Genomic DNA, 24,557 nt, shown 5'->3' with positions numbered 1-24,557 from the left:
AACTTTGAATATCCCAGGGGCTCCAAACAGTTTGAGGCTGGTTATTCAGCACCATGGACAGCGACCCATCCACAAGCTTTGTATCTAGAACAACAACCACAGAGCTGGAAAGGTTTAATATGAATGACCAATGGATTGGGATGGAAACAATGCTGTTTTGAATATATAGCACATAGATGGATTCATACACTTAAGGAAATGGTTAAATGAATCATATTTTTCTCATGCGTCACTTTTTGCGGCAACGTCATGATCAGAATTGACAGTTGGGAATATAGAACCTAGTCTATGACACACCGAATCTGGCACAAATATCTGCTGGGACGCGACATAAATCAACTTCAGAACCACGGACAGCTACAGCACAGCACAGCATACTAAATGGACACTGAAATACATGGGGAACTGGGTTAATTAGCACCACACTGAGGATGCTGTGCCTGAAGAATTCCAAGACCTGATTGCTTTCACAGATTCATTTCTGCTGTTTCTGGGTAGATTTAGTTTCTTTTCTGTAGCCCCAACAGTGGTGTCACACTCAGAGTTAACACATGGCCCATGGACACCACCCACATTGTACTGTATATGATACAGCACCTTAACCCTTCACATTAGTTACATGTCTCAGTGTCTATCAGTATTCATAACATGCTTCTGTCACATGAAAACCCTAATTGCCAGATATACAACATTTTGCATTTCAATATTTGATATTTAATGTTCATACTAACTATTTAGAATTCCCTTTTAGCCATCATGGGCTTAAAACCTACTTACCCAGGAAAGTGCACACACCACCGAGGGATTTAACTTGCATGATTCAGACAAAAGACAAAATAATCTGCCCTCCTCACCAGTTCAAATCCTACATGCTCTGGCATTGATTTGAATCACTGCAGTCCGATATGAAATCAGGTGCCTTAGCATTCACTTTATCAGCACTGATCCCTGTTACTATAATGTCTCCTGTCATAGTCATAAAAAAATGCCAGCATCTACTTCATTCACTCAGTGGCTAATGCATCTGCTGCATGTTGACTTTAGCAGAGCTGCCCTTTGCAGTGCCACTAAATGACTCATGGTGCATGCATAGACATGCTCCACAAGACAAAAACCAAAGGGGATTAAGCTTTATGCTCAACACCTTCGCTCTCCTCTTCTTACTAATGTGACAGCTCAGACAGTTACGGACTTAAAAGTTGACGTCCTCTCTGGTGGTGCTTTTTTGTTTTGTTTTTGGAGGACAGGACCAGCCAAGCAGTTATGGGGATATTCAATTACTCCATTGGCCCCGTTATAGATAACTGCGACATTAAAAGAACGATATTAGGGCATAAAGTAAATGACAAGAGTGTCATTCCGTTTAGTGCACACCAGTGCTTTTCATTCAAAGTTAGAAGGAGAGAGGAAGACTGGCAACAAAACGCATGTTATCATTCTCGCCACGTCGCCTACCTTAGTCTTCACTCCTTTGGCAGCTATTACAGAGGGTTACTTGTGTCTTAAACATGTGACTAAGTGAGAGAGGGGCACAGGGGAGAGCTCAGGCGCCCATGCCTTTTTTCTGCTGCTGGGCGCCTACAATTTTTTTTTTTTTTTTACAGGATCTGGCTCCTCCGCTCGTCTCCACCACACAGAGATGCGGAGTAGGCGGGTCAAGTAAGACAAAAAAAAAAACGGCGCCGGGGTGGAATTCTTAACGGGATATTTAACCATCTTCGTGGGGCGGCTGTCCTCGTCTCGGTAGCTGCATTCCGTTGCATGTGTCCGATACAGGACCTCGTCGGATTCTGGCTGAGACAAATGCGCAAACGCGTCTTTTTAATCTTCTAATCGACATCCCCCTTTGCGCTCCTTGAGTCTCTCTCCTCCTCCCCCTCTCTCTCTCTCTCTCTCTCTCTCCTCCTCTACTCGTCTCTCCTCTTGACTACATCTCCTGCTGGATGATTTCATTTTGTAAAGTCATTATCCCCAGAAAGGTCAAAGCCTCTGCTTCTAGGAACTGAATTACACTGGGATAAACCGACTTTTCACCCCCCCCTTCCCCCTCCAGCGAAAGTCAAAGTTTCTCATTGGTGTAGAACCGTGCGACGGATTGGTCCGGAGCAGGCTTCCTCGCCGATCACTTTTACCTCTTTTCGGATCCCTGAGTGTGTGTAGGCTACTAGTGTTTTTGGAGTGCTCTTTTTTTTTTTCTCCTGCGGAGTTGCGATTGAACCCTGACAAAGCCTGTGAAATGAGTTTACAGTATCGACAGTTGAGAGCCACCGAGATTCAGCAAGAGAATGGGAAATACTGAGTTAAACTTTATCTGCTGTTCCAAACCGCGGTGAGTTCTTGAAATTTGCATCTATTTGTCGAATTTGGATGTGTGAATACAGAGTAGAATTCCTAAACATCTTAACAATAAACCTGTGGATATTTACTGCTATTTTAGTACGGGAAAATTATGACACACCAACAGTGTATCTCTCTCTCTCTCTCTCTCTCTCTCTCTCTCTCTCTCTCTCTCTCTCTCTCTCTCTAAAATCTGCTGTGTTGTGACATGTGTGCAATGCTTTCCGAGGCTTGACCACAATGCAAACAGAAACTTCCACAGAGACAAAAATACACACACTCATCTGCACAAACAGACGTGCACATGTATACACACACACACACACACACACACACACTCACACACACACACACACTCACAAAACAATATTCATGCTTTCATGCTTGTTTGTATATACATGAGCCCTCAGACTCATCTCCTTCCTTTCTCACTACCCGCTTCCATCCCACCTTCCCCTTACACTGCCACCCTTTATCTGCCTTTCCAACAAACAAGACAAATTTCCTTCGGGATAATAAAAATCTATGTTATCTTATCAAACATCTCTAATCTATATTGCTTAGGGTGTATTGGCACTCTAGCATGTAGAGGATCAGATCTGTAACACTGATGTGTGCGCGGAGCAGGGTTTGCCAAGCACCAGCGAGGCAGAAAACCCAGCTCGCTCTCAGCCTGGAAAAAAAATAGAAGAAAAAGTCCCACTGATTTCATAATTATACATTTCACCCTCAAGCGTCACCCTCAACGAAGGCACATGAGTCAGGGCAGCCTTATGGGATCGTCAGTGGAGGCTCTGATAATGAGCCAAATGCCCTTGAAGAAAACAAATACCATTTTAAATGCAATCATACTGGCCCAAGGGTAGGCTGACATAGGTGTTATTTGCAGTATTTTGAATTTAACTTTGTATTAAACCACTATTTAAGAGTGAATAACCCTCTCCAGTGGCAGAAAGTTAGGTTTGTAGCTGAGCTTTATGGAGGAAAAAAAACAGTGAATCACTGCTGTAATTCTCATTGCCACTTGCCAGTGTTAGGCAGAAGTGCCAAAGCCTCAGAGTTTTTATAGGGCCACAACAGGGCCACTGTTCAGCGGTGTCCTCATCTATCCTGGGAGACTGGTGAACCCGATCGTGTCCAGGCCTAAAAGGCACACTGTCTCCTCCTATAAAAAGAGAGATTTCTCTCCTTGTATCGCTCACTTGCCCTACAAAAAGAAAGTAGTGACCGGCTTAACACATTTCTACATTTTCTAATTGTTATGATGTGCAGCCAGGCTAGACGTATTATGTACTTGTTTTTGAGTGTGTGGATTTGTGTGTTGACGATAATACCAGCTTCCTGTGATGGGCATATACCTCAGAGAAGACAAATTGAGCTTAAAAAACACTTTTACACAGCAACTGTGACTGAGCAAAGAGCCATCAATAGGCTTCCAGTCTAATGCCAACAGGAGGAATTACATGCCTGAGAGCGCTCCTTGTTCTTACAGTTTAGTGTTGGGTGCCTGATAGGACTGGATGAGGCATCATTCGTAGGTGTGATGGCTGGGGAGAGAATGGGAGAGGAGGGATGAAACCAAATGAAATCTTCCACCCCTCCTCCCACCACTGTAAACAAATCCCACAAGGGAATGAAAAGACTCTGTGGAGTAAACGCACTTTCAGTTTTATGCAAAATGGTTCTCCGTTGCTTGGCTTTGGTGGAATGGTGGAAAGCTAACAATTGTTCAACCTAATGAATGAGGGCCCTTCCTTTGTGAAATACCGCTGCAGTATTTTTGATCATAACAGATTTTTGCTGGGAAGACGGAGTTGGAAGAGGCAGGTAAAAATAAAGTCTTAAATAAGAAGATAAGGTGTAGAAAGAAAAGAAGGAAGAAAGAAAAAGAAATAAGCATGAAAAGGGGAAAAAGAAAACGATTGACGATGCAGGTTTTGGTGGTATTTCGGGGTCAAGTTTTGCCAGGATCTGCTCAATATCTGCAGCCCATTATTTTATGATAATGAGCAAAGCGACAAGTTTGACTTCAATCTAAACTGATGGAGAAGAGCAGTTGGAGGGAGAAAATGGAAAAGTAGGAGAGATGAGAAGAAGAGAATAAAGCTAAAGAGGGTAAAATCATAAAAAGTGATAAAAAAAAAGTCTCATTGAGGGGTTTGAGACTGACAAGGGCGTTAAAATAGAATATCTCAGATTAAGTGCGACTGGGGCATTAAACCAAAATCCCTCCCTGAGGCAACTGGTAATTGAATGTAGAGTCTCAACATATTCTGTAAAAGCACACACACACACACACCAGACACGATTCTACTCTTACAGAAAATTTGCAGTCAGTCAGAAAAAGTAATGTGCTACCATGGACTGAACCATACACTTACATGACAGAAATGACTCACCATATAAATGTACGTCAAATAACTCATCCCTAAAATTAATCAAATAATTGCTATGAGAGATCATAGTTAAAGCTGTCGTGAGGTTGTGTTTTTGACATGAGACAAGTTGACAAGTTGAGGATCAAGTGGTATTAAGTCGCAAGAACACTCAAAAACCCCTGGTTCCCTTTCAGGGGATGCTTAATAATTGTATGTTTCCTACTGTATTACATGCCACAACAAGTTTGAAAGGTTGAGCTTTAAAGAAGATGACATGAAAATTACAGTTTGAAGACATTGAATGCTTTCGTCTCTTTTTCAGGGAGAGAAAGTGAGAGAAGAACACAGTTACAGTATGTCTAATTTGCTCCATGTGTGCATATTCGGAGGGCCAGTGTAGCAGTAGTAGACACTAGCAAAAGAAAAAAGAAAAAGTCCCTTTAATTTATGAGCGACCTCTGTCCCTGTTTGGACAAGGCCACCAGCAGAAGAGGTCTCTTTGTGTTTTACCGTGATTTATAGAGACCAGGCTCTCTGTATGTTCTTGGCCACTCGCTGATCTGCAGCCATATACTGTAAAAACCTGTGAGTGAGAAGTTTACAGTCGGGTTAGCTATTAGTAAGGTGACTTTTCCCATTTTTGCTTTCAACTTAAGTTTATAATGTACAATATCTTAAGATTAATTGCTACAACACCCTTGCATATTTAAAAAAATGCACACTTAATTTTCACTTGTTAAAAGCTACATATATGCACACATAGAGACCCCCAGCTGAGTAATTGATTGAATCTGCCTGAATAATTAATCTCCCGTTGCTGCCAAAAACACACACTTCCATCATTGTATGGATTGTCAACACTCAAAAGTCAAGGTTTGTTTAGAATTGATTTTAAACAGATGAGAGGCAACTTTTTTGGATCATATTTGTTGTCATCTTTGCATAATGATGTGAATTTTAGATTGCAGTGTGTGAGGTGACTGGGCTCATTTCTATCATCTGTTGTCTACTGTCTTATTTTGTAAATAGCAGTAGAAAGATTAAATGGGATTTTACAAAGGCATAGTTTTTGGATGTGACGTACATTAATGCTCCTTAAATAAAAGTACACATGGAAATAAACTGTCCCACAATGCATATTGGGCACTAACACTGCCCTGTGTATCAGCTGCTTCCATCTCATATGGAGAAAACAGAAATGTTAGACTGTTTGGAATTCTGTCTAACATTAGTTTGATGCAAACAGATCTTTAAGCACGTAACCCAGAAGCCTTGCTTATACTAAACATTGTTTTTATCAGCTTGATACATCATGGCTTTCACTAATTTTATGATAATTGCTTATTAACATGATTTGGATGACTAATGACATGTTTCAGAAGCCAGCTACAGAAAATGGCTTCTGTTTGGGCTCTCAGAGACTCGTGCTGTAAAACAAGGTTAGATACAATAGATTTTCATATGCTCTATAACCGTGATTGATGTTGATGGTTTTTACACAACACTCCCTTCCCAGTCAAGTCCCCATCTAGTCTATTTTGTACGTGACTTTTTTTCAACAATTTGTTCGCAAGAGTTCTAACATGGTCTCCTAAAGCGTAAGACATGTCAGTGATGTATGTAGGATAACATACAGTACATCTTTTTTTCTGTGGATGACATTTGGCAAACAAAGTATGGAGCTAGATTTGTTTCTTTATTACATGCGAGAAAATAAATGATCACAAAGGGGATATATAACTTCTGATATAACACTAGACACATTTGAATCAGTGTAATAACTTTATGGTAATTTCTGTATTTCAGATTTTTATTTTTTTTTCTGATCAGCTCAATCTGTTTCTATCTTTCCAAAAGCGTTACAAATCACTGTTGAAAAATGAATCTGTTTAATGATGTGACAACACCATAGTTAGGGTTTGGTTAGGTCAAGGCACAAAAACGACTTGGTTAGGTTTAGTGGAAGATTGTGGTTTAGGCTAAAATAACTACATAATTCAAGTGATGGTTCGGAGTAATTTCACCCTAGGGTCCTTTGCACCATGACCTCGAGCCAAACACCTCCGAGCTTATCACCTGGGTCAAACAAGAGTTAGCGTAGTAGGGATATCAGCTGAATAGCTTAGCCGCAGGGGCTAATGGATCAGTGATGTATCTCGTAAATGACCTCATATAACGTCCGAAATGATACCAAACTTCTACACTAGTACAAATAGGTTATGTACTCATAAAACGATGGATTGGAAAGTTTGTAAGTACACCAGAAGTGTATGTAAATAACACTTGCCTGTTGGCTTCTCGTCTCTGCTGCTGCTGCTGCTACCTAACGGGCAGTAAGAGTGCTTAGGGCTGTCTACAAATTTCAACACCGAAAAGAGATGCAACAAAAATATTTATTAATTTAACTTTCTTTTTTAAGTAAGTGCTGTAGTATAACTAGCAGGAGACAAGTTATAATTGAGGCAAGTTTGGAGACATTACCTTATTTAATCATTAAATTAATAAATATTTTTGTTGCATCTCTTTTCGTTGTAGTAATTTGTAGACGGCCCTAAGCAACAACAGCAGAGAGCAGAAGCCAGCAGGCAAGTGTTATTTACATACACTTCTGGTGTACTTACAAACTTTCCAATCCATTGTTTTATGAGTGCATAACTTATATGTACTAGTGTAGAAGTTTGGTATCATTTCGGGCATTATTAGTGGGGTCATTTACGAGATACAAACGTGGGTCCATTAGCCCCTGCGCTAAGCTATTCAGCTGATAACGCTACTCTACGCTAACTCTCCCAATGTTCGACCCAGGTGAAAAAAGCTTCTGGGGGGTGTTTGGCTCGAGATCATGGTGCAAAGGACCCTAGGGTGAAATTACTCCGAACCATCACTTTAAGGTTGAGCACCTCCCTAGGGTTAGGGTTAGGGTATAACAATGTCAATCTCCCTTCCTCCTTTGTTCCTGTCATAATGTTTTGGGGCACTTGCTGAAAAGACTGATGCCGTCATTCTTCTTGGAGGACAATTTCAAGGATGTGCAAGACCAGACTGTGGCAAAGAGAGCAGTTCAAAATGCCTTAGATTGTTACATATTGGGTTTTACCAAGGTCTAAAGAAAAGTAGACAATATATAAATGTCAAAGTAAAGTTGATTTGCAATTATTATAATTATTTCTTTCAGCATACAGCAGTGGGGATTAAGGGACCCCAAACAGTGAGGAAAGTTTAAGAAAGCTACAGTTTGTAATGTCTTTCTATTAAATATGTCCACATATACAGTGTCTCCATGTGCAATATTCTACATCATTAAAGCAGCAGCCCATGTAAATAACAAATGTAAATAAGTTCATGTGTTGTGTGGCTTCACTAAACTTATTTACATACAAAGAGGATTATAAGATATAATGAATATTGCAGCCAAAATGCAAATCATCATAGTTGAAGTCAGAATTTACAGCAATAAAAGCAGGAATTATATTTAAAAAAAAAAGTTAATCTGCATGAAATTATGGTTCATAATGTCCATTTACAATACTAAATCTCAATTTAGATTTGAAGACTATGGTTAGGAAATATGTCTTGGGGTGGCTGAACGAACGGATTTTTTTTAGATCCTCCCATCAATAAATGTGATCCACAGCTTCTCCGGGAGGCTCAAAAGTAAATCCAGCAGTCCACAGAACAACACCTACACACTGTATACTATACACACGTTGCGTTGACCTTCCCCACAGCAAACTAGCACTGTTGTTCATGTACTATTGCTTTGAGGCTTCACGTCCGACGCTCAGGCGTGCTTGTAGATCTTGTTCATGATTGCGCGTGTAAGCGCTTACAAAGGGACGTTATTTTATCTTTGATGTCTTCTTCCTAGGCCACCACGGGAGCTCATGCTTTGTGTTTGTTTGTGAGACAGCCGGATGAGTGCAACTGGCAGTCATATATTATAATTTCACAAGAGCTGTGTTTCACCCCTGGCGCTAGTATGAGAAGTATTGTTGACAGTTGTAGGAGGGAATATAACTGGGTTAATTAGGACCAAAAACCTCATTAGTCAGCACGGAGGGGAAGATGTAAAGTTTATCAGTTCCTGTTTCCCTACTTTGAGGATGGTTTTGGGGTTGGCTCGCAGACAAGTTACAAAGTGGATCCTGTTGAAGAAATTCTAGCGAAATGTTTTAATCAAACCCTCCAACCCTCCCGCCTTCCTGCAAAGCGTGCGCCTCACCCCCCCCCCATCTCATTTTCTACCATCGTTTTCCTTCGAACACATTCAAAGTGTGAGATACAACAAAAAGAGACTCATTTCAATTTGCATACTTGCAGTGCCAACAAAGAGGATCTGCTGTGGTGTGTGTTCCAATCATGGAGATGAACAAACACTGCAGGAATCACACCCCCCCACACACACACACACACACGGCTCAGGTAGGTGACCGTTACAGCTCTGGCATCCGACAATAAGCGAGCAGATGTTTCGGGCCTGAATGCTCTGTTTTGTGGTGGTCTCCAATGAAAACGGCTGCTAAAATCCTCAAGGAAGATTAGGCTTGGGAGTTCTCACATCTCATCAAGCTTCCTGTTTCCTCCAAAAGACAGGGCGAGAGTCGAGATCCAACACTGAAGTCAGTAGCCAGGCCTATAACTCCTGGAGGAAACATGTCATTCTGGCAGTCACACAAAGTTACAGATTACAAAGTACAGCCTGAAAGACATACTTCGAAATCTTGCAAAGACATACATCTATTCATCACAAATGCCACAGGTTGGTAGGAAATGCCAATAAATTAGCCTGTTTCGGATGTTCTTGTTAGAATCAGCCAAATTAAATAACTCAAAGCGGCAAGACTGGTAATTGGTAATTTAGTAATTTAGCTCAATACCTCGGTGAACCAATCACATACTGTAATTTCTTTAATAATGTCAAGATTAGCAGCAATCTTCAATGAAATTGTCTTTCACTGAATGACACGTGTAAGCATTTTAAGTTGTTTTTCTGTGGCTGATCATTTTGATTTCAACTCCATTCCAGTGGAGGACCCAACATTTTATATATATATATCATTTTTATAATTTGAAATTGTCCTTTTTGATCATTCATAGAAAAAGTGGAAAAACAAAGAGTTATTTCACACAGAGGTTCTAAATTGCCGCAGGACATGCCTGGCCCCCACTGTGTACATCATACTGTAATGTAACCACCAATAGTGCTTGTAATGAAAAAATGCCTTTGACTCACTGTCTCATCATTCTGTTGATTTTTTTTTACATCATGCCTCAGGGAAGAAGTTATGTTTAAGTTTACTTTTGCTCGAGTGGAGGTCTTCCAACACGGACTCTTATTTTTCAATCTCAAGTTGCTTCGATTCCTTGAATGAATTTATGGTGTGACGTTGTCCAGATCTTATTTTTTTAGAAATATCATAGTAATTGTTTTGTGCTTTATCGAGAAGGTTTTCATTCCTTTCAGAGAACTTCATTTTGGAATCATTTGATACGTATTCTGTCTTAAGTCAAAAGTAAACGGCATGAGGAAGAAAAAAAAGCAGGAAAGCACAGCACTCTTGGCTCTGCCATTGATCAGCTCGGCCATTTGGTCATTAAACCATTGTAGATGACAGGAGTCATTACAGCCGACTTGTTAAATATTTTCGCTGCTGAAGTATTTGATATCCAGTGGTGCTTACTGAATATAGCCTGTCATTATGACAGGCAGTGGGCGGAAAAATGTTGTAGAGTTTGATCCACTGTTGGCTGTGGCTGCGCCTCACTCGAATGGTCATTTGTTTAACGCCTTCCTTTCTCCATCAAACTGGCAGAACATAAAAGATGGATATTTTTCCCCCGCAGAAATAAACAGAACCTTGTCTTACTGTTAGGTGCCATTTAAAAGATAAATAGCAATCTCTGTGCTTTCTCTCTAAAGAAATAGGTTATATGTTTCCTTTGCAAAAGGTATTGGACATTTTTCAAACAAATGAAAAAGGAAAAATTGTGCTTCACATGACAAGGCTGAGGCTATTGTACATGGGGTTACATGCTGACTGTTTATTTTGCCAGAGAGCCATTTCTAAACCTTGAGGGCCCCATAACAGATGTTTTTCGAAAGCAGGAAAAAAAAAATGCTTCCGACAGCTCATACCGTGTTTTAATTTCACTTTTTAAAATTATGATTACCTTGGTGCTTTGAGAGTTTGTCTGGCAATGTTTTCATGATCTGGAAGTAGATTATGAAAACATTAGAAAAACAAAACAGTCACTTAACAGCTAAAATCAACATGGTAAAGGGCTGTATTTGCCGTATGATGCTACTTCTTGCCTTTCACCGACACTATTCTTGGCATTTGTCTGTTCAGGGAGCGAAAGTCCTCATTACATTCATGTGTGGGAAAATCTATTCCCCCATCAATTGCACTCTGCTCACAATTCCATCGAGAGGACCTCACAGGAACAAACAGAGCTTTCATTTAATACTGTGGTTCCAAACAGCCCCAGGTTATTGGTGGCCCACGTTGTGCAAAATCATATTTGAGTGGATTCACTGCAGCCCGGGTGTTTGCGTACCGCTTGAATTGAAAATCCCTTCGTGTTGTATCTCCCAACATTTGATTTGTTGTTTCTAGATTATGTGAGGGCTTCCTGCCTCAAGGAGGAGCGTTTTCTAACGTTGTTTGATGAAAAGCCGCGTTTGCATAAGGTTGGAAATGTGACTTAACGCCCTTGTAAGAGAAAATGGCATGTATCTGATATCTTCCAGGCAGCTGATAACAAAGGCTTAGTGGATGGCTTTGTTTGGGTGATAATATGTTTATGAGGCTGGCGCAGTCCTGTCTAAAAAACAATGTTTATAGACAGCACTGTCATAGCAAGTTTGTTAAAAAAACTAAAACTAACAAAAAAGGGTTTTAAGACTTATTTGAGAATGCAGAGGAGGAAAAGAGTGGGTTGTTTGAGGAAGGAAAAGACAAAGGTGTGTGAGAGGGAGGAAAAGAGAGTGAGTGAGCAACGGGGAACAGACAGTGTTCTCCTGCATCCACTTTTTGGACAGCTGCCTGTCAGATGATAGGATTAAAGAGTCTTTTAAAATGACCTCTGGGCTCTATTTCACTATTAACACACCGCACACTCCCCTCTGAGATAGGTCACTCCATACACAACATGCACAATGTAAAGCAATAAGATTTAGTCAACATGGAAGCGAAGGGGGGCTTTTGATTCAGCTAAACAAAAGATGCACTGGTAGCTGTTTTGGGGCCAATTCTTTATTGCAGCAGAGACACGTCGGCATACGTTATCATACTGCAACTTATTCTCAAACCTGATGCTTTAAGATAATAAGCCACAACTTCAGTGTCAGATTTTGTCAAACCACACACAAAGCGCTCATTGTGGGGCCATCAGCTGCTGTAGGAATAGAGAGAATAGCGCGACGCTTGAGGCCGACCATAGACCATGGCAGAAGATAACAGGAAAGCCGGGAAGACAGCTCTGTCTCTGTGCAAATGAACTACTCAACACTAGTGGAATGAGAGCAGAGATCTCTGAAGGACTCAATCAGTTTAACTGCATCAATAGCAAAAGAAGTTAAGAGAGAATTGGGGGAGGATTTGCTCAGTTTCAGTGTTGGAAAACTTTATCCCTGCCTCTATTTAACTGTTGGTAGCAGTGCTGCGCAGGTGTATTACTGCATTTCATGCAATACGTGAGATCAAGCGTAATGCGTGCAGAACTGCAGACGTGAAACTGGAGACCTGAGTCACACTTAAGGCATGGACACACATTGCAATTATCGCGCCGATTATGATTTGGCAGCATGACCATGTTGGACTATTACAATCGGGACCCATTGGTGTTGACAGTTGGGATATAAAATAATACAGTGAGTGATTTCCTTATTATAATCACTGGCCTTCTGTACGTCTCGGCACGTTTATCCCAATTCCATTATTTGAAACGTGTGATTTCATCAACTGTAATCAGGACCAAGAACAAAAAACAAACAAACAGGCTAAGCCATTAAGTACTGGGGTGTGTTGAGTAAGAATAATTATGATAATTAATTTATGCTTCATTTCCGCACTTAAAAAGCACAGAAACAAACACAACAACTCTTATCACTGTATACCTGTTGTTCAGTGTGTTGTCCTCCTTTCTACCTGTCAATAACAAAAAAATATGTTTATGTTGGTCGCAAAAGTTGTTATGTGAGGTGTGTGGTCTTTAGTTTCAGTAAATCTAAGGTCTATGCTAGTCTTGCTTTGCCAGACCTTCCTCCACAGCGCTGCGGATGAGGGTCTGGCTAGTCCACACAGCATTACGGGATGGGAGAAAAACGTGCTCTGGTATATTGGCGTTTCTTTTAACCAATCACAATCGTCATGGGCGGCGCTAAGCTCCGGTGCTACTGCAAAATAGCATCGGGAAGGAACTTGTTATGTGTACGTTCAAAAGTTGATTTAGTCGTGCAACAGAAAACTCAGATTGTACAGATCTGAGGAGCAGTTAACCATAGTTTACCGTCCTCATAAATTCGACCAGAGTTTAAATTTCCAACACAAAGAAAGCGGAAGGTGACGGACATCCGGCAGTATTTCTGGCGGCACCGGAGCAATCCCGGAAGTGAAACGTTGTGGTTGTAGACTAGGTACAGTACAGGCCAAAAGTTTGGACACACCTTCTCATTCAATGCGTTACAATGCGTTATTTACATTGTAGATTCTCACTGAAGGCATCCAAACTATGAATGAACACATATGGAATTATGTACTTAACAAAAAAGTGTGAAATAACTGAAAACATGTCTTATATTTTAGATTCCTTATAGTAGCCACCCGTTGCTTTTTTTGATAGCTCTGCAAACCCTTGGTGTTCTCTCAATGAGCTTCATGAGGTAGTCACCTGAAATGGTTTTACCTTCACAGGTGTGCTTTGTCAGGGTTAATTAGTGGAATTTATGTCCCTTATTAATAAAAAAAAGCAAAGGGTGGCTACTTTGAAGAATCTAAAATATAAGACATGTTTTCAGTTATTTCACACTTTTTTCTTAAGTACATAATTCCATATGTGTTCATTCATAGTTGTGATGCCTTCAGTGAGAATCTACAATGTAAATAGTCATGAAAATAAAAAGGAAAGACATTGAATGACAAGGTGTGTCCAAACTTTTGGCCTGTACTGTATATGCAGACTGAAGTCACACAAATAAGAATTTGAAACTGGATTTGGACCTGACCGTTTTGACACTCACACTACTTGAGACTTCACAGCCATACGACTTAATTTGCGATCCAAACTATTGAGTCTCAATTTAACCAGAGACTCAGGTCTTCAGTTCTGGCCACACAGAGCTTTGAAAGGGATTTCTGCAAATATTGTGACAGACCTGAGAACCTTGGATCGTGACTTTGCAATTTGCTTAGAGGACCTCCACTGGTTTCTTTACAGGTCTTGGGGAGTTGTGTATTTAAAAAAACAGTTGTGTAAAGCCTTTTGTGGCTGCAGGGAGCTGCAATCTGAAAAAATGCCTTTAAGTAAAATCACTTGAAGCAATTTATAACTTTTGGAAGTCTGTAGCCTGCTCTTCGTCTCTGCTTGAGCCCAGAGGTTTGAGGCTACATTAGCTGCTACTAGCATAACAAGTCGAAACACACCTGGATCTCCAACTCAAAAGTTGCATTTTGGGCAATGTTAAAATTAAACTATAAGACTAAACTAGACAAGAAACAGCTCTGTTAAAAATGTTTTTCTCAAAAAAAGAGTCACACAGAGATATTTAGCTAAATAAGATGTGCTTTTTAAAAACAGTAAAAACTACACATAGTGTTATTGAAATCCCATTATCATGATACACACACATACAAAGGCGCACAACAACAACAGGCCTTGTCTGGCAGAAAGCAATTTCCTAATTGCCAGCTTATAGTCTCATTTAAACTATTAAATGAAAAGAATCAACTGAAAGAGAAAGAAATAAGGGTTGATTATTGAAACTGTACTGGGGGAACGTGTAATGGTATTTAATATTACATTTTAAATCTGTTTCTCCTCGTTCTATCCACCTCCAGCTGTTGTGCGCTCTTCCCATGCTGTCTGCTGTGTTGTCTGAGAGTAATGCTTTTTGAAACCCACGCACATGTGCACACAGCCACACACACACACGGTCATATGGCTGAGTTAACTTGACAGATTGTCATCAGAATACTGTAATGGGACTCAAACCCCACCTACACCCCAACACACACACACACACACACACACATACACAACAAATAAGTGTCACTGCGGGGGAGATGATTGACAGGTCTTGAGATAGTGATGGAGAGTAATGTGAGCCCTGGACAACACTCTGAACAGCAGGTAGTCTGATAAAACACAGCAACCGAGACTTGGCAGTTAAGCAACTAAAGTGTGTGTGTGTGTGTGTGTGTGTATTTCTTCCTTGATTTTCATGTGTGTACTCTTAATTGTTGCAGGGTTACAGTAAAGCAAGTGTTGAAGTATGATGAGTACACTTTTGTAACTGCACAGCAATTATCCGCTGAGTTAGGGAGGGATGAATTCACAAATAGAATCATAACTTCTAAGTTTAGAAGCAATTGCACTTTTATATCAGAACATCTATGTAAATCACAAAGTGGGGCTTCAACAGAAATTTGTTACATTTCTTATCAAGTCTGCAAACCTTGATTTTTTTTTACCAAATAAAGTTATTATCTTGTATAGGAAATTCCCAAGTCCCAGGAAACGATGACTCATATCAAAGGTGAAATATTTTGTTCTAAAAAAGGAGCTAAATTCAAAGGAAGATTGATGTATTTAACACATCACGGTGCATTTACCTTTAAAGTGCTGTGATTTGTCTTCTATTTGGTGAATTATTTCTCCACCAGCCCCTGATGACACCAGTTTTAGTTTTAAGTATTGTATTACTTTTGTTATTGATCAATCTTTCGTTCATTTTAACAAATCATCAATAAATCCTCAGGTCTATAAAATGTCTAAAATTAATGAAACATACCCACCACAATTTCCCAGACTTAATTCCATTTTACATTTCATAGTCTGAAATTATTTATTTTTCTCTTGCGGTGTAAACTGTTTAATTTTACTTCTTGTTTGGATCAGATTAACTTGACAGTGGAGGACAAATAAAAAAACAACAAAGTTTTATTAGAGTCAAACAAATATCATTAGTCTGTATTGATTTATATTACATCGTCCAAACACGTGTGTAGGCAAGCCTCCCAGCGTGCACCAGGGCATTAAACTCATTGATTTCTTGCATTGTCACTGGCGTTATACTGTTCTACATCCTGTTCTACAGTACATTTCTACTGTTTAAATTTAGAGAGATGTTCTTCATAATTAATGTGAACCATGAATCTCAGCAACCTCAAGCCCACCCAAAATTTGTACTTATCCTTACCTTGCCCTTATTAAAGCACTCTAGTGAAAATTATATTGCTTGCAATGAAATTTGCTGCAGTTAAATCAGGTGAAGTTGTATTAAATGATAGAGACAAGGAATTAAAATAATTCACTTTCATCTGCCTTGGTTGAATTGACTTGCACATTTACATCTGTTGTAATATTTTGGTTTAGAAACAGATTCATGTTGTGGACAAGGTCATTCCAGGCGTGTTTTTTTCAAACATGCATATGTGATCAAGTTATGTGAACGCTATTCTAGTTGTGTTCTGTTCACAGCTGCATATGGTTTTTAATAGCAGTACATTTGCTTTCCCTTGCTAACATTTTTATTGTACCATCACAATGATGTAAGGGAGAAATGCAATACAACTGCTAGTCGTCACAGTGGACAATATGCTTTATTTAAACCCTATTCATGGTTTATTAGTAGGCAGACTGCATTAGTTGGCCTGTGTTGTCATGCAGAAAGGTTTTCTCACAGCCGACGTTTAGGTGGCTGAGACACTTCAACGTAGATTCAAAAGCCACAAAAGAAATACAAAAGCCACAACACTAATGCTCTGAAGATCTGACACATGCCTGAATCATGATGTATTTTGAGCAGTGACATTACTATCTGCTGTCTGTTTTCATTTTCTGCTTCCTTATAAACCCTGAGGGAGTCACACTAATCAGGTGGTCGACTGAAATATCTTCAATTGGCCCTGGAGGAATATTATGATTTGTCATGGCATGGAGTCTGATTTCTTGCATTGCTACTGGTTATATTGTGCTCTGCATCATGTTGTACAGTAACTGTACTGTTTTTACAAATTCACTATTGCCATAATTAGTTATTGCCAGTGAATGTGGTTAGATTGTGAGTGAAGTTGTGTGCACAATCTGTGACATTCTCCCCAATTTGAGCACTTAAAGTAATATAGATCAAAGCAAGTCCGAGGCTGTCCATGAGTCTGGGGCTTGGCAGCCTGATCCCTGGCTCTTCCTTTCCACATAATGAAGGATATTTGATGTAGATGCTAACCCCCAATTCCCTTTCAATAAGTAGACCATGGTAAAAGCACTACAATAATAATGTACAAGGTCAAAACCAAAAAAGAAGATGACATATTTCAGAAAATGTGAATCGTTACTACTGCGTTTAGAAGTTGAGACCAGGTTTTTTTTGTGTGTGTGTGTATGGTGACAGTACCACGTTTCATGTTTGGTCCAAAAAAATCAATGAGAAATGCAGCAAATCTTCACATTTAAGAAGCTGCAGTGAGTCAATGTTTGCCATTTTTCTATTGATCAATAACTTAAATGATCAATTCATTATCAACATCGTTGACAATAACTGATCATGCCACGTCTGTGTAATGAAACCCCCTTAAAAATATTGCCACTGTAAGCATCTAGCTGCCACATGGATCTGTTAAAGTTTGTAATATTGTAAGGTTTCTGGCTATCCTTTATTGTTGGACGTGGGTGTTTCTATGTTTCCTTATCCGTGTGTTTGTTTTTCTGTAGGTGTTCGGGGGGCGTTGAGGTGATGCAGGTCCCCCGGTCATCCCAGTGGAGGAGCCAGATAATGACTAGTGGCTTTGGCTGCTGAACGCCCCCCCTCCCCCCTAACATCACCACCCTCATCCCTCCTTGGCTCCCTCCATCTCTGATGGCTCTATGGGGCGTCGTCAGTCTCAGCCTTCACTGCTGGGTGTGTTTACGTTCTGCGGTAACAGCAGCAGCAGCAACAGCCAGCCTCCCCAATGACAAGCCCGGGGGCCCCCTGGACTGGCTCCTGTCTGATAAAGGACCTTTCCACCACTCCCCAGAGTACATCGACTTTGTGGAGAAGAACCGGCAAGGCTTCTCCACCAGATACAAGATATACAGGTGAGTAATGACATCAGGAGGAAGAGGCACTTTACACTGTATTTACTCCTGCTTTATCACTACTCCTATTATATAAATGACAAATCTCCCAGCAGCCACATCAAACGGTCTCCATGGTTGTCCTTTCAAAGATAGGCTGCATGTATATAGAGGCCATATACAGAATCTGATTATGTTCATGTGTTTACATATTAGGATGAGTATAACTCACAAAGTCGTAATCTGTAATAGAAATAAAAATAAATATAACCCACAGTAAAACCACACTCATTTTTGTATCAATTAAACCCCTTCATATTTAACATACAGACATGAGAATGGTATATTTCCAAAAAGATCGAACTATTCCTTTAAATGTAGTTACCACAGCATTAACACAGTTAACTGTTTCTACCACAGCTGTCCAAAGCCTGAGGACCTCCAATATAGCTATCAGACACACTGCAATGATTTTCAACTATAATTTCATCAGTATTACTTTCATTGTGTGTATGTCCAAGTGTTGGTTTGGGGGGGAAACATTTTGCAGTACAAACCTAATGAGCATCTAATCAGCATCATTCTTGGATGTTGAAAGAGAGAATGCATGTTTTCATTCGTACTGAAAGTTTCCTGTAAGTACCGCAAACCTATTAACAGTCAGCTGTTTCATATTTTGAAATTTTAAGTAAGAGAGAAATATAGATTTAGCGAGGTGTTCTTAATAAATGTGAACTGTGAACTTCAGCAACCTCAAGCCCACCCAAAATATGTTCTTACCTGACCCTTATTAAAGCACTCTAGTAAAAATGATATCGCTTGCAGTGGAGTGTGCCGCAGTTAAATCAGAAGAAGTTAAATTAAATGATAGGAGGAATGAAGGGAGTGTACTTTCATCTGTCTTGGTAGAATTAACTTAAATGTGTACGTGTATGTGTTGTCATATGCTGGTTTGGAACATATTAAAGTTGTGGACAATTATTACAAGGGTATTTTATCCTACAGTAACAGCATATATGATGAGGCGTTCATAGCTGCAGAGGGTTTTTCTTAGCAGTACATTTGCTTTTCCTTGCTAACTTTTTCATTGCAACATCAAAATGATGTAAGGGAGAAATTCAATACAACTGCATTTTTGATATTAGAGCACACTCTGCTTAATGAAAACCCTATTCATGGTTATTTAGACTGCATTAGTTTGCCTGCAGTGTCATACAGAACAGGTTTCTCACAGCCGATGTTCACTAGATATCTGGCACAAGCCTTGACAGAATCATGATGTATTTCATGCAGACACGTTGCTATCTGCTGGCCGTACATCACATCCTGCTGTCTTCCAAACCCTTCAGGGAGTCACCTGATCAGGTGGTCAACTGAAATATGTTGATTAGCTCTGGAATAAAAGGATGATTTGTCTTGACAGCAACACAGTCTGAGGTATCGGCATGCACGCGAAATTAGTGGAGATTGTGTCATGAATCATATCCGTCGTCATTTAGGAGGATGTTGTCCAGGCTTCTGGAAATAGACGGACAGGGTTCCTGACATCTATGGATCAGTACAAGGATGCTTTATGGCTTTTGTGATCGGTTGCCGCGTTAGAGCTTTTTAATATTTCCTTCTCTGGCAAAAGGCAGCGATCCATTGCTGTGCTGCATGGGCGGCAAGATTAATAGTCTTATCATGTGGCCAAGTGATTAGTGAGCTCTTAGTACTTATTACTCTGCATTATCACAGAATCCCCTGAGAGGCTTCTGTCAGCTGCAAAGTTGTGTTTGAGGCTCTCTAGATTACCACAATGCGGCATTGATTAATAGTGATGATATTAAAAGGAAAAACGTAAAACGTAAAAAGTAAATAGTCTGTAAATCTTCTTAAATTGAATTCACTTGGATTCAGTCCCATTCAATTTCAGAAATAAAATCTGACGAATACAGCGGTGGCTTCTGTTTTGGCAAATAATAGCTCTCTTTTAGTGCCTGTGTTGGTGCTGATGATTTTGGCAACTAACACCTGCAGCTGGCTCATAAAAAAACCAGTAGGGTTGTTTTATTAAAGAAAGTGGGCCCACTGCAATCTCTCGAATGGGCCGGATTTATGCCTCTGCTGTGCAACAGAGGTCCTTACATTTCCAAATCAAGCTCTAACCCCCGTCTACAAACAAGAAGACAAAGTGATTCTCCATGGCAAAGATTCCCGAACCATTCTGTTTTGTAAATGGCAACAACATGTCACTACTCTCAACAGGTTGAAACTGTGTTTGATAAGGAAACATCAGCCTTTGGTTGAACTGGCATAGGGATGTGTACTGAAAGAATTGTTCGTTATAAGATAGACATTTAGTCCATGTGTGAGTAAATGTGTGTGTGTGTGGGGGGGGGCATGTATGACACTCCCACCCTTTAACTTTATCAAAAGAAAGCAGCCATTTGATGTAAGAGCCACTTCAAGCACAATGAACAACAGCAGATTTCCTAAACCACAGGGGAGTCTGCAGGTGCTCTGAAGAGGGTTGAGGGGAGTGTTTTAGAGCAGACTCCCTCAGCGCTGCTCCTCAGCATCCCACTGCTAGATTCCTACTGATGTTCTTTGTCCCTTTTCTGCTTCTGAAATTCCCTCAGAGGTTTTGGCATCTCCAACTTGCTCCTTGTGGTAAAAAAGCTGGTGAGGGAAGGGTAATAAATCAACACAGTCTCACTCCCTACTCGTCAAATGTATGACGCATGGTCAAGGAACCCTGGCGTCAAGTTTCAACGAAATAGGGGTACCCTTGACGTTATTTTTCGACGAGGGGGTCCGTCAGATAGACATTCATGTTATTCCCTCACCGTCGGATATCGACGAAAGAAAAAAACACGCCCCCCGCATTAACTCCAAATCTGTGACAGTTATTATTGGTATTTTTAGCCCAATAATGTTTTAATCAACATTATTCACGAGATATTATCATGGTTTATATGTATTTCTTTTAATGTTATTATTTCGGTCTATTTCGGCCAGGGAAGCTAGGTTGCTTTTTTGTTGATTTATATTTTTTTAATTATAACGCTACATCGATCAACATTTATTTAGATGTTATCATGGTATTCTTTTCTTTATTTTAATATTATTTCGGTCTTATTACCGGTAAAATATTACAGTATATGCTGTAATACAGAACATTACGATATGATCCGAGCTGGACGCATTCAAAGCCGATATCCCCCAATGCAATGCGGCCATTCATTTCAAAGAATCGGGCAGCGATCAGCTGGTCTTTAACGCCAGGATCGCTTCAATATACATACATACAGTCAGTGATTGTGTCACCAGCAACAACACGTTGCTCAGTTTTGTTCCAGTAAGTTATGAACCATAATAACGTTTAAACGATATACATATTTTAATGACAATAAACTGTTTATTGTGGACAAATGCCTCTAACAAGAAACATACACAGACATAACATGTTTAAAAGTATTCATAAATAGGCCTATGTATAAAAAAACAACACATTATCCGTGTCTTTTCCCGTTCGTTGTCCTCCATATAACACAAACAAACACCTGGCGATGTGCTGTTTGGATGCTCGTATAAGAAAACAGCAGAAAATCTTTTGTTATTGTGACCTCCATGTTTTCACACACCTGATGCTCTAGGCTACGGCCAACCGTTGGTGGCAGTCATGCAAAAAGTTGTTATGCCAAACGCCAATATAACAGAAGAAGAAGAACACGCATCCCGACCATGTGAACGCTGCCAGTCGGAAAAACAACGTAACCAGGGGGGCGGTGCCTGTTATTCCGAGGTGGCATGAACGCAGCAAGAATGTTGCACGTTGTACGTGAGAATTTACACAATAAAATACTAATAATGAAAAAATTGTGTTTTATGTTTAGCACTTTGATTTGCCTTATATATACTATATAAAAAACCTACAGTTGAGTGTTTAGAAATACAGCCTAATGGCTTGTTTGACTAATTTTCATTTGTTTTGACTTGTACTGTTGTGAAAAACAATAAACTATATACAAAGAGCATTTTTTATTTTATTTTCCATGCATAGTTATTTAAAAACGCAATTGTCTAATTTTGCAGTTGATGAATATTAATAGTAAAGACTAAAGGGGAAAAACATGAGTATATTTATGTGTGGAACTTAGTTTGATTTAATATCACACTGCATTATTAGTTGTTTTAAATAAATAACTTTTTTGAAATATCAATTTATTGTAGGCCTAACATATTAATTATTATATTCAGAAGATGATCCTCATATCAATCACCGTGGTTACAGCTTGTAGCCATCCTAACCTTTGTAGCCTTTACTGAGACTACCTTTTCAAAATTAAGAAGGGACCAGTTTTAGGAAGCATTTTCAGGAAATTAAAAGGATAAGCAGATTGTTGCCGAGGTTTTTGTTCACAGAGCAAGATGTATATAACTTTGTTTGGGTATGTATACATATACAACATGTGTTTTGGCATTTTTGGCACACTTCTACCTCAGCCTACTGCACACAGACAAAACTCACACATCTCATTCAACCATTTCAAAAGCTGAGAAAAGGGTCATGACATGGGTCAGAGCAGTGGTTCCCAACCTTTTTTCCTTGGCGCCCCCCCTGCTCATGTCTAAGAAAAGCTGAACCCCCCCCCCCGAAACTGAAGTTGAGGTAACTCTCGAGATAGAGCCTTACTTTCTTTTCTGATACAGAGGAGTTATCACTGTTACATTTCTCCGCCATGTTTCATTCATAAACTAGTGATGCCGTGGCGGCAGGAAAAACGAGCATACAACAAAATATATAGTTTTCATACAGACTTTTGTATACATTATATATTCTAGTTTATTATCATAATTTGTTTAACATGTGCAAATATATATATTTTTTTATCTCAACCTCAAACCAGATAAAGACTTGGGCCCCCCCTGTGATCTTTGCCGCCCCCCCTGGGGGTGCCCGGACCCCAGGTTGGGAACCACTGGGTCAGAGGATATCAGAGGTCATAAATGATGAACCAATCCATCGGCTCTGCTCCTATAGGCGCAATGGTGTTCATATGGACAACATGCACCTTTGGCTGGAAGGCCCGTGTTGAAAGAGTGTGTTATCATTTAGAGCAGACACCCACGGTGAATCAGATGGTTTATGTTATACAAGGGCTGCATTACAGAGCATTTTATTATGACTGTCATGAAGGTTGTGTAGAGGAATAGTCTCTCCAGGCAAGCACACAGAATATGGTCTGCTCTATCTTTATTCTCCATGCCAAGTATGAGCTCTTATCCTCTGGCAGAAGATATGGGTAAACTTAACATTTCTAAACTATAGGCCTAATTTGGACTTACCTCAATTAAAACTTTAAATAATGTTGCTTGAGATTGAGGGTGTGCAATAGCTTCATGATATGAAGCATGGTTGTGTTGCTCTTGTCACTGTTTGTGAAAGATGAACAATAGATTGTTGCTGTGTGATGTGCTTCAGTCTAGCCTATATCCCTTTGTTCATGTTGTTTTTTTATTGTAAGTATGTCAGCTGTATGATAAAACAATATGTCAAGTGTTATTTGTGAAGCATTTGAACTCAAGGCAAATATCCCTCTGGGGACAATAAAGTATCACCTGCAAAGTGTTCTCCATGATGTGTAAAAATTAAAACGTTGTTGTAGGACTAGCAATCACATCGTTGGAAAGGTCTCAACCTGGAGAGGAACATGTCAGTCTGTAGAGGATACATTATTCCTGCTTTGAAATATTGACCCCTGAACCTTGAACCCATTACATGTATGAAGGCTTGTCATTTAGCAACAGAAGGTGATACACACATAAGACCAACTGTTATAGAAAGCTCTGGACATTAGCTGTCATGTAGTTATGGTCACCAAATTTTACCTACTGTAAGCACTGTCAAATATGTTAATAAGCTATTTTCACCTATTTAACGATTCAATTTTTAAAATCTGATGACACCAGTGTGTTCTCCATCCCAAAAAACCCCAGGGTGTATCCACAATTATACACTGCCAACTTCTACTTATGAGAAATATACCAATATACTTTAAAACTACAACTCCCATAAGAAACACCACAGAAGCTGTTACAAAGCTTGAGCACTTGTAGTTCTTCCGGGGTGGGTGGGGGGACTCGTTCGGCTCCTGTTTCTGCTGCCCGCCGTGAAATGGCTTGACTCCATTAATGATTGCGGCCGACCGAGCACACTGTCAGTACCCGATCCGTTCCACCTGCACAATCCGTTCTGCGCATGTGCAAGATGACACGTATGCCATGACGTAGGCGCAGATGATAATGCTGCGTTCATGCCACCTCGAAGTAACAGGCACCGCCCCACTGGTTACGTTGTTTCTGCAGCTAGATTCAGTCTAAAATAACGTTAAGTCAAACTTAATGGGAAAAGCAGGCTACAGCTAAATTAAGACATTACAGTAATAACAATAAAGACAAGTATTGAGTGATTGTATTTTAAATGAGCACAAGTAAAGTAGAACTGACGTAACAGCTGTTATATATGTTAACGTTTATTTTCAAGTTTTATTTTGAGGGTCTTTTAAAGTTTACATGCTG

General features: G+C 39.9%; 1 protein-coding gene across 2 annotated transcripts in view; it reads left to right on the top strand.

Moving 5' to 3' along the window:
* The first annotated feature begins 1,703 nt into the window (after positions 1 to 1,703).
* The window catches only part of brinp3a.2 (bone morphogenetic protein/retinoic acid inducible neural-specific 3a, tandem duplicate 2), a 53,749-nt gene continuing 30,895 nt past the window's right edge, over positions 1,704 to 24,557 (top strand). For both annotated transcript variants that reach the window (XR_005640292.1, XM_039811860.1), the window contains exons 1-2: positions 1,704 to 2,329; positions 17,649 to 18,014. Coding sequence is in view for 1 of the 2 variants with exons in the window: in XM_039811860.1 (XP_039667794.1) it covers positions 17,794 to 18,014 (221 nt within the window). In the remaining variant the exon portion in view is untranslated. The remainder of the gene's footprint in view (positions 2,330 to 17,648; positions 18,015 to 24,557) is intronic.

The sequence above is a fragment of the Perca fluviatilis genome, chromosome 9, assembly GCF_010015445.1.
Source record: "Perca fluviatilis chromosome 9, GENO_Pfluv_1.0, whole genome shotgun sequence".
Classification (NCBI taxonomy): domain Eukaryota; kingdom Metazoa; phylum Chordata; class Actinopteri; order Perciformes; family Percidae; genus Perca; species Perca fluviatilis.
Note: the sequence above shows the minus strand (reverse complement) of the source record. Positions and strands in the feature narration are given on the sequence as shown.